The sequence below is a fragment of the Hirundo rustica genome, chromosome 3, assembly GCF_015227805.2.
Source record: "Hirundo rustica isolate bHirRus1 chromosome 3, bHirRus1.pri.v3, whole genome shotgun sequence".
Taxonomy (NCBI): domain Eukaryota; kingdom Metazoa; phylum Chordata; class Aves; order Passeriformes; family Hirundinidae; genus Hirundo; species Hirundo rustica.
In genome coordinates this window covers 86,693,193-86,708,285 of record NC_053452.1, presented here as the reverse complement: position 1 = coordinate 86,708,285, position 15,093 = coordinate 86,693,193, and the positions used below count along the sequence as shown (strand labels likewise).

Here is a 15,093-nt window from a genome sequence, read left to right as displayed (position 1 = left end):
TGGTACACTGCATTTCTGCTTCTGGGTACTGTTGGCAGAGAAGAGGGGAGGTTACCCTATGCTTCCAGCACATGGGGGTCTGTGGGAAGTTTGAGGAGTGTGGAGTGAGAAAGGAGTGCATTTTTCCATGCCCATGTGCAGGGGGTTGGTGACAGTTTTTAAAGCTTTTGTTTTGCAGTCCTAATGACATCTGAACCACCTTCCCTCTTTCTACCTTGCTAGAAGATAGATGTAATTCCCTGGGAACTGAGAGGCAGCTGTGGAGAAAGGGGGAGTTTCCTGCTTGTAGCCTTCAGCTCCAGCCAAATGTTTTGGTAGCATCAAAGCACTTGCTGGTACAATACTTTGGTGAACAGTAGTGAATGAAAACAGTTCTTGTGAACTGTTCCCATGGGGTGTCAGTGCTGTACCATGTCCAGCTCTTCTGGAAAATTACCATATTTTTGTAAAGAGCACCTTGTGCCCTATTTTTAATCAAAATTAGTATTCTTGGTGGGACACATGAGCTTTTTAGCACATTTTTTTTGTTATCACCTTTGAAATGGAAATGCTTTCAGCTTGGATTAGGACTAATTTAAGTTAGAAGTGCATACATGTATTTTCTTTTGGTAAAATGAATCCCTTCTAGATATAAGCAGGTGATGCAGAAGTGCAGAAAGAGGGTTGCAATGCCTAAGGGTCACTTTCTTTAATACGGCGATTTCACTGAGGTGGCACGTAAAGATTTAAGGGGCTTTCCCAGATTTCATACAAGTTGCTCATGATTATTCCCATGGCATAAAAGTTGTTTTGATAGGATGATTTTAAAACATGCAGTACAGTATTTCTCTTAGTGTGATTTTGGTGGGTTCATGAGCCTTTCAAGTTTGTCTACCAGTACATCTCTGTGAATGTATTCTGTGTCTTGAAGCACAGGAGTATATGTCAAGGTTCAGTTTTTGACCGTCAGGATTCTTTTGTTACAATGAGTTACAAATGTCTTTTGTTGCAAATCTTTTATTATTCTTAAGTATAGAGGATCTTATATTTTGTAACAAGACTGTTATATTACTAAGTTTGATTTTTAGAGTTGCATAGTATAATGAAATTAGCTAGTGCAGAGGCCAGTAGTGCCATCAAACATGCAGATTAAAAATATGCAAATATGAAATTCTTTTTTTTCATGATTCACTGAAAAGTGATGAAGAATAAAGCTGTGGGCAAAAAAAGCATCTGTGATTTTATTGGCTAGTTGCATTTTAAATAGAATAATGCATTTAAGTAGAAATCAAATATACATTAGACTAATCTAATGCTGATTAAAAGCAACTTGAATTTAAAAATCTTTTAAATCTACTAAAATGCGTATTATCTCAGCGTTTTCTGATCTGTCATTTTTGGAAAAATGTGAGATGCTTTTTCTGTATCGCTTTTCAGGATTAAATGTGTGGCACAGTTTACTCAGCTGTTTTAAGTGGGTTATCAGTAAATAGTTATTCTCATTTTCTTGCTTAGATCCTGTGCATGCTTGTGGCTAATTTACAGAAAGACTTGAGGGGCTGATACCCTGGAACAATATATGTATGTTTGTCCTGTGAATAACACATATGATGTGGTATTGCTTATTGGAAAGAACTGGTTTTGTTCTCTGAATAATCAGCTTAGGAGCAGCAATAGCTGTTAGCAAGTAAACGTATTTTAAATATCTTCAGCATAGTACTGATGTCCTGGGATTAATTTTCTGCCAGACCTCATTCTCGATTTTTAGGCATACATAAGCTATGAATGATGTAAAGTATAGCTTAGAATTCAATAAATTGAGCATCACATAGCAGTGAAACAATTGGGCATCTTTATAAATAGTGCCTTAAGATACAGTAATAAGAACAGTTTCCTGTGCAATATGCTGTGCTGTTTGGCTTCATTTATTCTTGAAGGCTTCTACAATGCAAGTGAGAGCTTGCATTGCTTCTGTAGTTAACAACAGACTGTTGCCGTAGGTCAAGCAGCAAGCGGTGATTTTGGATGGTAAAACTGTCCTTCAGGTAGTACAGACATGAAACTAGGAATATTGTTCCACTTCAGAATTGACTTGATCATCGCTTTCAAGCCTATGCAAATCCTTTTATGTTCGTCATAGGATTTTTTTTTTTTTTTTTTGTATACAGCAATCTTAGAACTAAAAGGTAAAAGGTGCAGAACAGTTTAATCTGTAACCATCATAGTCTTGAAGACTGTTAAACCTTTTGTTTGCTTTGGACTCTTACTAAATTACAATAAAATAAAGGAGCTTAAGTATTCTAGAACACTCTTAAAAGAGTACAGCTTACAATTATACAAATACTTTTCCCCAAGAATCTGAACTTGTATGCTTAAATAAATGACTTCATGGATATTTTTCAGAATGGTTGCAGTAAATATAAGTGAGACAAATATGAGCCATGGAGAAATGCTCTGGAGTGTGGGGTTTTATGAAAGTAATGTCTGAACAGAGTATTCATCTTGACTGACAATCTCTGTATTGAGTCCCAGATACTTACCAGAGCTATGCAACTGGTTTTGTGGAGGAACAGTTGTTAATGAGGCTCATGATCTTACATGCAGTGACTAAGAGAAGTGGAAAAAAAAAAAAAAATCCTGTGTGTTTTAGGTTTTGTGGAGTTAGTGAGTCCAAAATTATTGGCCTAGAGGACTTCAGATTTGAAGCAGATGATTACAGTTTATCAATAAATAAAGAGGAAATGTGTAATTTTTAGAACCAAGCTTCCAGAAACAGTAAAATCTGTCTAGAATATACAGTAGGAACTGCTGGGGTTACTCCTTGAGCAACAGGACTGCACTGAAGAAGTTTTTTCTGGTTCACAACCCTAATAATTGAATTTGATCCTATCTACGTGCTGCTAAGTTAAAAAAACTGCTGAAGTTGCACAGAGATTCAGGAAATCAAGTTTGAAGCATACTTTCCCAATTGAAAAGAAAAAAAAAATTAGCACCTCCTCTTTTATGTAAAATAAAACCTGTAAAAAGGTAATCTTTCTTCTACTATTGTTTATTTTTTATCTAATTGTCTTGGTTTGAAAGACAGGTATCTGCTAGGGAGGGACAGGGCCTCTCTAGGAATGGGGAATTCCAATCCCTTCCCTCCAAGTTATTATAATTTAGAAGATTAAAGAGGCTTTTCAGGCAGAGCTATGGAGAAAGGAATAACAGTTATTTACTAGTAAGTATAACAAGGCAAACAAGCAACAACAACTACAGCATTAATAATAAACAGAACCAGGAACCTCGAGGGACTTTGTTTCACAAAGCCCGGGGCAGTCTGATCTCTTGGGACTCTGAGAGCACCAAGCTGGAACGGTGGAAACTCCCGGGCTGGTGGCTGGAACAGCAGGATGTCCCCGGCAGGCAGAGGGGAAATGTCCCAGCAAAGTGAGCAGTGCTGAAGGAGCTGTGATGGCTGGACAGGGCTGGGCCAGCTCCAGCAGGGCAGCCGAAGGGGGCTCAGATTTCCTGGGCACACAAGCAGATGATGGTAGATTTCCCAGGACCGGACTTTCTGTTGACAGCAGACTCCTCCCGCAGCAAGCAGTATTCTGACCGTCCTCTCCAATGCTAAGAGCAAGACAAACCCCCAGCTCCCCCAGTCCTGTCCTTTTCCCTCCCCCAAAACTCAGGTGATCTTCCCCCTCCTGACTTTCCACTTTTGTGGTGGTCAAGCACCAGCATTTAGTCTCTTAGCAACTTATGGGGAAAAATTCTCTAAGACAAAAAAAAGGAAGGAACCTAACCCCCAACACTAACACAATGACCCTTATGCAGTACAAGTAATGAGGAAAAGCAGTGAGGATAAAGGTTAGCTCTGTGGGTATCATCATAAACAATCTCTGCATCTTTTAATAAAAATAAGTGTATAGGAGATTGCAGATAGGAATTGCCTTATTCAGGAGAGATGATGACTCAGCTGAAGTAGATTTCAAATACTTGAAATCTCAAAAATCATGAACTGGAACAATCCATTCCACTACATGAAATGGGAATATATTATCACATCCTGACAATCTTTAGAGAATAGGAACCAAAATTTCTGTATTTAAGAAAGGGTGTGAATTATGTATGGAGCTGAAGTTTCATGTAACTCTTAAGTTCACTGAAGAAAAAGAATTATGGGTCTACATTTTTCATGTTTTCCTAAGACATTGTGTATAATTTAAGAACTATGAACTTAGGCAACTGGCTAAAATGTGTTGTGCACTTAGAGATTGTGATGGCACACTTTCCAAAAAGTTATCTTAAAGGAGATGAAATCTGTAATACATTTACTGCACTAAAATGTTAGGTAGGCATGTTAAGATGTTCAAATTGGGGTATGAAAGGGCACATGAACATTTCAGTTTATTGCAGCCAGCATTCAGAAGCATTCAGTCGTTATTGTGGAGGGAGTGGTTACGAATTACCCCTCCCAAAAGCGCAGTAAACTTACTGGGTTTTTTGGTGGTCTATGAAAAACTTTGGAATCAAGTGATAGGAAGTGTTTTTAAAATATGTTAGTCAAGATCAATGATCATCAGAAGGGACCCTGGATGAATTATGACTTAAAGCCAGCGATAAGGAAAGGAGGGTAAATTATTTTCAAGATCATTTTGTTAGAATGGGTTAAGTTATATTATTTGCAGAATAGCTATGGTTGGAAGCAACCCTTGGACATCATCCTGCTCCAAGGCTGCCTAGAACAGGTTGTTGAGTCTCGTGTACAACTGAGTTTTGTATGTCTCCGGGGGTGGAGACTCCATGACCTCTCTGGGCAAACTGTTCAACCACTCCACAGTAAAAGAAAGAAATAAAATACATTTATTCTTATGTTTCAATGGAGTTTCCTGTGTTTCAGTTTATGTTCGGTGCCTCTTGGTCGTGTTTCTGGATGTCACAGGCAACAGTCTATCTGCCTTAGTCTTTGTTCCCTGCTCATTCCCCACCCCCCCAGTTTTCTTTCCTTCAGACTAAACAATCTGATCTCACTAGGCCTTTCTTTGTCTGAAAGATGCTCCTTTAATCATCTTAGTGTGCCTTTGCTGGACTTGGCTTCAGTGTGCCCTTGTCTCTCTTGTGCTTGTGAGCCCAGAATTGGCCATGGTGCAAACTTGTGTCCAGCTTGTCTGCCAGCCCCTCCAGGTCCTTTCCTGCAAATCTGCTTTCCATCCACTTCATACTGAACCCATACTGGTGCATGGAGTTATTCCTCCCCAGATACAAGTCTTCACTTTTCTTTGAATGTCAGGTGACTCCTGATGGCCCATCCTGTCAGTGGTGCTCTGAATGGCAGTACACGTATGTAGTGCATGAACCACTCTTCCTGTTTGTACCCTTGGCAAAGCTGTACTCTGCCCCACTGCATGGCTCATTACTGAAGAAGTTAAACAGTGTTTGCCCCAGTCTCAATGCCAGTACCACAAGTGAAAGCCCTTCAGCAGCACTTTGCCAAGCAATGAATAAATGAAGGAGCTGGAGAAGCCAGGCTGGATTTTCAGTAAGCCAGCTGCATTCCCAGTAGCTCTGACACACAAGGTCCTGCTTTCCCCACTTCCATAAGTACTTCAAGGAGTACTTCACACAGCTGGACCACATTGCTACGAGTTGCTATGTCCAAGTGAACAAAACTTTGCCAAAGATGAAATCTCTAGTGACTACCTTGCCAGTTTAATATGGATCATGAAAATGTAAATGATCTTGCATGCAGCAGAGCAAGGCACTAAGGGGAAAAGAAGGTATTGTTCTGAAGTGCAGGGAAATTCTCACTAAAGACAATTTTCCCTAGAACAAATGCAGAAAACACTGGTTAGGCTGGACAGGAAAAGATGGAGAGCAGTTCAGTAAGAGATGAAAAGCATTTGTTTTGTTTATCCAATGTCAACATTTGACTAAGCCATGGCAACTGTCTGTAGTTATCTCAAAGAGCTGATTATTGAAAGAAGAAAATAATCTAAAAAAAAGTGAGCAATACATGTGTTCTGGGTTAGAGTTGGGAAAAAATGTTTTTTATCAAGTCTACTAAACATATCTGTATTTCCCAGAACAGTGTGTAATTGTGTCTCTGATGTAAATGTTACAAATGCCTATAGCTCTGCGCACGTTCAGAACTACTACTGGCTTCTTCCATAGCCGACCATTGCTCTGTTTTGTGAAACATGGGACTCTGAATCTCTCTTATGGGTGTCCAGTGTTACAGCGTAGAATAGGGGAGCATTGTGGTTTCATCCCAGTCAGCAGCCAAGTGCTATGCAGCTGCTCGCTCTGCCACCAGCAGGATTGGGAGGAGAATTGAAAAGGGTAAAAGCCAGAAAACTTGTGGGTTGTGATACAGACAGCTTAATAGGGAAAGCAAAAGCTGTGCACAGAAGCAAAGCCAAACAAGGAGTTAACTCACTGCTTTGCAAGGGCAGGCAGGTGTTCAGCCATTTCATGTGTAATGGTGACTCAGGAAGACAAATGGCATCACTCTAAATGTCCCTCTTCTCCTTCTCACCCACACCTTATATAATGGGCATGATGTCATGTGATATGGAATATCCCTTAGGTCAGTTTGGGTCACCTATCTGGGCCATGTCTCCTCCCAAACTCCCATGCAGCCCCAACCTCCTCACCAGGCTATCAGTGTAAAAAACAGAAAAGAAGGCCTTGGCTGTTTGTAAGCCCTCCTCAGCAATAACAAAAACATCTCTATAATTAATCAACCCTGCATTCAGTGCAAATCCAAAACACAGCCCTTTACTGGCCACCGCGTTTAAAACAATGCCTTGTTAGTTAGCCTTAAGAACTTCTAAAAATTCATCGGTAAGTGTTGTTAATAGTACATTAGTATTCTTATGCTTCTTTCAGTATTTCAAGAATAGACCTCTTTAAAAAATGTCAGGCAATTGATTTGTGTGTTTATATCCATCTACTAGCAGTCCATAATTGCTACTGCTTTAGGATAAATTACTGATTTTAGTATTGTCAACATTTGTTGGAGATACATAGTAATAAAGTCAAAAGTCTGCTGAAATAAGAAAAAACATATGTAGCTGCTAAACTTAAAACCTGTCAAATGAAATAGAATAGAATAGTCCTCTTCATTTAGGCTATTGCCCTGCATATTGTGTGTGTATAAACTGGCCACGCGAGGGCACTTTTGTATTTGGTTCAGCTGCAGACTTCCTGAGTGGTTTGAGAACATGCTCATTCTTTAATGTCTTGAATCTTCTGCAGGATAGCACCCTGCATTTCATATTTAAATGGAAGCTTAGTGTAGGCTTATAAAGCTTCAACATGAATCCTTTATAATAAAAGGCTAAATAATGACATGCATTACATCAATGCAGGATTTCAGAAAAACTACAAATAAAAACACATGAAAACTGTGCTTTGTTAAGTACTTACACCTTAATGACTGATAGTGTTTGTATGACTGTTATGTAGCATCAGAAGCATGTCAGTACAAACTAAACTAAAGTAAAATCATTCTTAGTTTTTGTAGGTGGTTTTCTAATAACTTCATTTAGTTCTTGTTTAAAGCTTACTTGTTTTTTACTTAGAATGGTAGTCTGGTCACCAGATTACAGCAATACATTGGGCCAGCTACTCTTTGTATTGTTGCTTTTACACGAACCGTTAACTTAGCATGGGTAAGTGCCATTATTTGGGCAGTGCCACCACTAAGTAATAACAGATAATACAGAAGTGTTTTAGGGAGGAAAATGGGACAGGTAACACATTTATATGCAAAAGGGGCCAGGAACTGGACTGTAAATCTGCAGATTCTTTATTTTCTGGTCTTATATTTTTTTATGCACCAAAGGGTTTCTTACAGAGCACCAGTGAAACTGAAATCTTACAGTACTGTTGCATGTGTATGTAATTTCTTGCTCAGCACTAAAGGTACCAGATGCTTTAAAGAGAGTATTGAATTTCATTATGCAAAATGGTTAGTTTTGCTGTATTGTCTTTCTAAAGAAGAATCACAAAGCACAAACAACGGAAGGAGATTCAAGAATTGCTAAAAATTAAGTGACTGCAAGTCTTCCAGTCTGAAGTGAGATCAAAGTTTTGTGGAAAAATGAGAAATGTGAAAACTTAAGAAACAGCTCCTTGCTGTCATTCTTTGTTTTAGGCAATTCTTAATTAATTTCTTAATTAAAATATGTAACTCCTCTGAATTTAAAAGTTAAAATTATGTACTCATATGCTAATTGTCATTCTGCAGTACATTGGTAATACACACAATCACCTAACTTTATTCTTTTTCTAGCTGTATGTATGATTAATTACAGAGGTCACCACTGATTTTGTTTAATACTTTAAGGTGCTAATAGTCAAAGACATTGTAGGTGACTGCTTTCCCGAGCATAGTGCAAACGTGTTGGCAGAGTAGATCAGTGTGTGCTTTTTCACTTGGATTCTGGAATGGGGTTGGAAATTGCTTTTTGGATTTTGATGGAGAAATTTAGGTGGCTGTCAACCAACATTGCCAGATCCTTTTCCCCCAGGGCAATTTTCCAGTCACTCATCCCCAAGAGTCCCAAGTGCAAGAGCTGGAACTTCATCATGTTGAACCTTGTACTGTTGGCCTTGGGCCATTGACTGAGCCTGTCCAGATCCCTCTCTGGAGCCTTCCTGTTCTTCAGCAGATCAGCCCTCCTGCCCAGCTTGGTAACATCTGTAAACTGAATGGTGCATTCCATCCCTTCATTCAGATCCTGGATAAAGAAAGATATTAAACAGCACTGGCCCCAATACTAAACTCAGGGGAACCCTGCTAGTGACCAGCCACTCTTTGGTTGTGACTTTATTCACGACTGCTCTCTGGGTCCAGCTACCCAGCCTGTGTGTACCCAAGGAATAGTGCACCTGCCTAAGCCATGAGCAGCAAGTTCCTCCAGGAGAATGCTCTGGAAAATGACGTCAAAGTTTTTGAAAAATTCTAGGTAGACAATATTTACGTGTTTAGCTTTGTCTAGCCACTCATTTTGATTTGATTTTTTTCATTTAGCTTTTCTTATCTGTTGCAGACTGGTAGATAAATTCAACACAATGCAGTGGTGATAAAGCTGTTCAGCAGCTCAACCTTACACTGTTGCTTTCATTATATAAACTTAATCTGTTCTTTATGCACTGTAATGTGTTTTCTCTCAAAGATTAGCTTCAGTCATATGTCTTTTGCTCTCTTGCTTAGTTGAATATTTGCCTGTGAGAAGTGTGCTTTCAAGTGCTCTTTTTTGCCTGAAGTGGTTGTAGTGATGCTGATTGTCTTTAAACATTATGCTTGGGCATTTCTCAACTTGTACATCCTGTTCCGTATCTCAGGCTAGACAGTGACTGCTTTTCGCTCTGTCTCATGGCTTGCATGACACTTCTTCGTTGGTTCTATGATTCCATTACTTGATTGGCAAAACTATAATAATTGCTTTCAGGCCTTCATAGGATTACCTTCTTCTAGGTTAGGTAATCCTTTATATTATGAAGAGGATTTGAAGCTTGAGAACTATTATGGGAGGATGGAAATTGATGAATACGTACAGTGCTGATTTTCCCCCTAGCCCCCAAATGAAATTCTGCTTTCCTTGTTCTGTGTGGCGAGTAGCCGTTACCTGCTGTTCACCTGTGAGAACTATCAAGCTTAAATTCTCCTAAAATCCGAAGTATACAAAAGAATGAAAAAAACTCCAAATCCAAACTAAAAATTCCACTTGTTAGCACCTTGAAAGTATACCTGAGATGATTTGTTACATTTTTACTCAATTGAAAACTCAGAACATGATGTTGGAGTACATAGTTCAATATATTGTGTAGTTACCTAATAATTTTTCTGACATTATTTGGTTACAATGTGGTGCATTTGGAATAAACAGTATCCCAATGTTCCTACAGCAGCGGAATGCTACTGTTTGTGAAACTGCATCATTGCAGCAGGTGTATCCATAACTCTGCTAATAACCCAAGGATTTTAAAACAGTAAATTTAAAAAGGAGAATTCTGTTTCACATTTCTGCAGGTAAAATTTGGTTTTAAAATTAAACCTTATAAAAACCTTTCCTGCAGCTCTGCACCACCTTCCAGCATAGACATAGTTTCTGACTTTGTAAAAATTCTAAATATGTAAATTCTATTAATATTCTAGCTGTATAAATAAAGAAACTGGTAGGATTTTCTGTAAGAAATAGGCAATATTTAGACATGAGATATGATGGGGTTTTTTATCAGCTTTTCTATCCATGTAGTGCAAGCTACTTTTTTTAAACTAAATAAAAACATGTCATTTAAATTGCTTATTTTGGTCCAACATAATGACCTACTCTGTTATAGCTTCATTTATTTCTAAGTTTTCCTTCTAGATAATAGAGGCGATACAAAACAGTGTAGAAGTGTCAGCTTTGTAGCTCTGAAGATCTTCTCCATATTTGGAAAATGTATTTCAGTTGCATTTTTATAATAAGGGGAATAGAAAGCTAGTGTTTCCATTAAAGTGATCAGCTATGCATAAAAAAATTGGATAGGAAGATGAATGAAGGTTTCTTTAGAGAAATCCTATTTTTTTGAGCAAACTGTATCTGTTGCACATTTAACTTATACCTTTTGAAGACTTCTGGAAGTCTGGTGGTCTTAATAGCAATTTTACATACCAGTTCCCAGAAAAGAAGTGTGACTTGTCTGAGATCCTTCAACCTGCTGCTAAGATGTGGCTTTATATTAACCCTGAGCGCTTTATGTACTTGGAGTGCTCTTAGAGAAGAGTTAATTAGAACTTTAATTAATGTGTAACTTTCAGAGTTATTTTGCATTCCTCTTAATAAAAATATTCAGTTACATTGAACAAGAACAAAGGCACTGTCTTTTCTCCCCCTCCTCTGGGACAGTCTGCCTTCATGCTTCAGGACATTAATATTTCAGTAGTGTTACACTGGATAAAAATTGAACAATGGATGAAACCTAATTATTTTTCTTAAGCCTTTGATATGATCTTATCCAGGTTAATTTTCTTATATTCTGTCCTAGTGAATTTCATTATAAGTCACACTTTCCCACCTGAAACATTTCCTTTAACTTACTCAGAAAAAAAACCCGCAACCCTTTGTCTCTTTTTTATGTTTCTTCTATGTTGTGCAACCACCACCACCAAGATAATTAAAAAAAAAAATTTAAAAATGAAAAAAAAAAAGGAATGAAAATCATGTCTCTCAGTGGCCTCTGCTGTCTCCCTTCCCAGCTGTTCTTGCTTATTTTCTTTCTCATTTCTTTCCTCTGTTTTGTACAGATATCATCTGATGCTGCTCAGCCTTTGGCATCTTCTCCTTCTCTGCAAGCTGCTGCTGAGAAGAGCAAAGCAGAGGTATATTGGTTTTGGGTGTAACTCTTATCAGGTTACTGCTTTGCACAAATGTCACTGAGCTAACTTGAGAGTTTGAATTGCTGTTAATACATCATGCATTTGAAATATGTCTCTCCTTTTTTCTTGGACTAGCTAAATGAAAAGAGCCAATACAGCTGCAAAGTATATGTGTGGTTGTTACCTCTTGGTGTTTGTATGTCAAAATTCTGGTTATCTTCGGATTTAGTGTCACAAAACTGTGGAAAACCCACTTAATTCCCAGCTAATGGGCATGAGTGATACTGTCCTGTCTCATCAGAAATAATTTCTGATTTTTTTTTGGTATTATTTGCTTGTTCCAGATTCTAAATTATAGGTATTGTTCCAGCCATTTTGTTAATTCTCCTTGGAGATAAATATAGAATTAATTTGACTCATACTGGTTTTAACATCTCTTCTGGCTGGGATATGTGTGTGTGCTAACACATTTACTTTTTAGATGGGTCTTTGAAAAACAAGCAAGTAGTAGATGAGGCATCATTTATATAAACTTGTCACAATTTGCAACAATAATAAAATGCATTTTTAGAATGTCAGTGTCCAGTGTTAGATTCTTTTGGATACTTCATTCTGAATTGAGACTATACAGTATATTAAATAATTTATGATGTGAACATAAATCAAGCTTTTTCCTTCTAAATACAGAAAATTTGGAGAGAAGTTAGAAACTATTTTAGCTCAGCTATATTGAAACATTAATTAAAATTTAAATGACAGTGTCATGTGGACTAAGACCACAAGCCTTGTTGAATTTGTCATGTGTTTTAAGTTGTACCAGGAGTAGCAGCAGTCACTAAGAATAAAACTTGCCTTTACTTTCTTATCTGCCTCTATTGGTGCCTTCACATTTGAAAGTTCTTCTGAGTAACTAGTATGCCATGTTATAAGAAATGAAACTTGGAAAAAAATTTAATAATCTTTGCTTAGAATTTAAGACCAATATAAAGTCAATTTAATTTTATTATCTTCATAATGCTTTTTGACTGCTTTTGCAAGTAATGAAGCACTTGAGTTGAAGTTCTGGCATGAATGCAACATCTGAGAAATGTTTTTATTTAGTCTGAATTCATTTTTATCTAATGGAGCTGAAGCAGAATATTGGAATCAGGAAGTGTGAAGATGAAGGACTTGCGGGTTTTCAAGTCCGCAGTGAAATTTAAATGAATGAAAATAAAGTTGCTGGGAATCAAGACTGTTTCTGTATACTCTTTGAGGTGTGGAGGTAGAAACATGGGAGAAAAGTTTATTTTAAGTCTTAATATATTCACTATTAAGCTTTCAGAGATTTGTTAAGGGCAATAAGAGGCATATATTTATATTTGGTCATCTTTATGGAGTGTTTGCCATATGAAACTTGCTGCACACTCTCCTTGTTCTTGAAGTCCTGGAAAATAAATGTTTCCAGATACTTTTTACTCCAGAAGTGAGGTTTCTTTGACAAAATATACTTTAAAAATGTTGTAGTAAAGCTGGAAATAAGGACATACTGAAAAAAATGCAAAAAATTTTAATCCTGCTTTCACTTAAATGTATTCAAGGAAATTTAAGGTACTGTGATTGAAAAGTAAGAGTACTTACACGACACTTCAAACAACCTTTCCCGGGAGGAGAGAAATCAAATCATAGAATTGTAGAGTCATAGAATGGTTTGAGTTCCAACCCCCTGCTATGGGGATCCATAGACTACTAGACCAGGTTGCTCAAAACCCAATCCAACCTGGCCTTGAACACTGACAGGGATGGGGAATCCACGGCCTCCCTGGGCAATTTGTTCCAGTGCCTCACCATCCTCACAGTGAAGAAATTCTTCCCAGTATCTAATCTAAACCTGCTCTCTTTCAGTTTAAAGCCATTCCTCCTTCTCCTGTCACTGTCCTGATAGAGCCCTTACCCATTGTTCCTGAAGCCTACTTTAGTTACTACTATAGGAAGACTGCTATAAAGTGTCCTTGGAGTCTTCTTTCTTCTCCAGACTCAGACAACCACAGTTTTCTCAGCCTGTCTTCAGAGAGAGGTATTCCAGCCACCAGCCATTTTTGTGGCCCTTCTCTGGGCTGCAGTGGGTCCGTGTCCTTCTGCTGCTGGAGGCCCCAAATGCAGAGGAAGGGTCTGTGAAAGAGAGCAGAGGAGTAGAATCATGTCCCTTGACCTGCTGGTCACACTTCTTTTGATGCAGTCATCTAAGTTTCAGTGGGAGAGAAGATTATGTTTATTTAAATTATTCAACTTGAGAAGGTTGGAATGGGATGTGGGAACAGAAAATGAAAGACTTTTCAAAAAGCTGTTGCTCTGACGGTGTAATTTCTGTATTTTTTAGAATGCAGGTTGGTACTAGGGTCACTGAAACAGTAATGGAAGAAAGGCTGAGCTTCATTGAAAGGCATGGCTATGCATTTGTAATCCTAGTTCAGTAAGACTGTAAGTCTCAGGTTATTATGTGACCTCAGAATAAAATACTGCTCTATACTTGTTCCAGTCATACAGACATTTCCTGAACACCTTGTGCTACCACTGGTGAGATACAGTATTGGCAAGGCCTCTAGTTTGGACCACTGTGTTCACTTTTGTGTTCTTATATTCAGTGAAATCTAAGTTGGTCTCTGTTTCTTTCCATCAAAACTGATGTTCCAAATCCTCCTACTGGGGTTTCATGACTGTGGTCGTTGCTTTCTGTTGCTTGTAAGCAGGTGTTTGGTGTGGTAGTCTAATTATCCAGGAACAGAGAGTTCAGGTTAATGCCTGATGAAATAATTCACATGGTTTAGTTGGGACTTGGGTAGCCCCAATCCATCTTATAAATTTAGTGAAAGGTTTGAAAATGGATTACTGGAATTTTTGAAGAATGTGTTACTTGGATCCTCCTGTGCCCAGTCACCTCCATTAAAAAAAACCAAAAAACACCAGCAAGAAAACCCCTTCATCTGAGTGTTAGAACTATATTAAGTAAATGCCATGCTATAAAAAAAAATTAATTGTATATACTGAGTATTAAGGAAAAAAAAAAAAAAGAAAAAACCACAAACATTTCTTACTGACACAAACTAGTATCTTTTATTTTTAATACTGGAGCTGCATGAACAGATCCAGCCTCTCAACCTTCCTCCTAATATTGGGAAACTTGTAAACAATAGTGTTTTCTGAAACAAGGCTGCTTTGAAGCTTTGAACAAATGGGTACAAGTCTAATGGCTTAAAAAACATTTAGGTGCTACTGTTTCACTGTCTTTATTCCAGATGGTGAACCCTTGTTTTATCCATTTAGTGTTCAAATATACTCACTGGTGCTGCGCTGTAGTTGTACAAGGTAAATGCAGGCAGACTAACACTTGGTCAAAGCAATTGCTAACCTAGAAAGTATGTATCTTCATGTTATTCCTTAAGGAATATTTTGTGCTTTGCTTCAATCAGATGGGTCAGTAATTTTGGCACATTCCTTCATTAGAAACTAAAGTGAAGAAATTTCTGTGATGTCATTATGATTAATTCAAAGTAAAGGGATCTTTATATTCACTTTCTGGAGCAATGTAGTGTCTCATGAGTCAGCTGGCCTGTCATATGGCCCAAGTCAACTTTTTTATGTTCAGGAGTATTTTTTAAGACTACTGGATTATCTTTTAAAAATTAGTACCTTTCTGCAGAAAGCAGCATGCACTTTACCTTAGTCTAGTTCCTTGGTCAAAGCAGCTGATAACCATCTCAGTGGCAGAGACTATCAAA

The 15,093-nt window shown here is 37.9% G+C and overlaps 1 protein-coding gene across 7 annotated transcripts in view; it reads left to right on the top strand.

Moving 5' to 3' along the window:
• SMAP1 (small ArfGAP 1) overlaps nucleotides 1–15,093 on the top strand; it is a 98,401-nt gene that overhangs the window by 37,638 nt on the left and 45,670 nt on the right. For 3 of the 7 annotated variants that reach the window (XM_040058325.2, XM_040058324.2, XM_040058326.2), the window contains exon 5: nucleotides 11,264–11,338. The exons of the other annotated variants lie outside the window; for them this stretch is intronic. In XM_040058325.2, coding sequence (XP_039914259.1) covers nucleotides 11,264–11,338 — 75 coding nt within the window. The remainder of the gene's footprint in view (nucleotides 1–11,263; nucleotides 11,339–15,093) is intronic. 7 annotated transcript variants of the gene reach the window in all.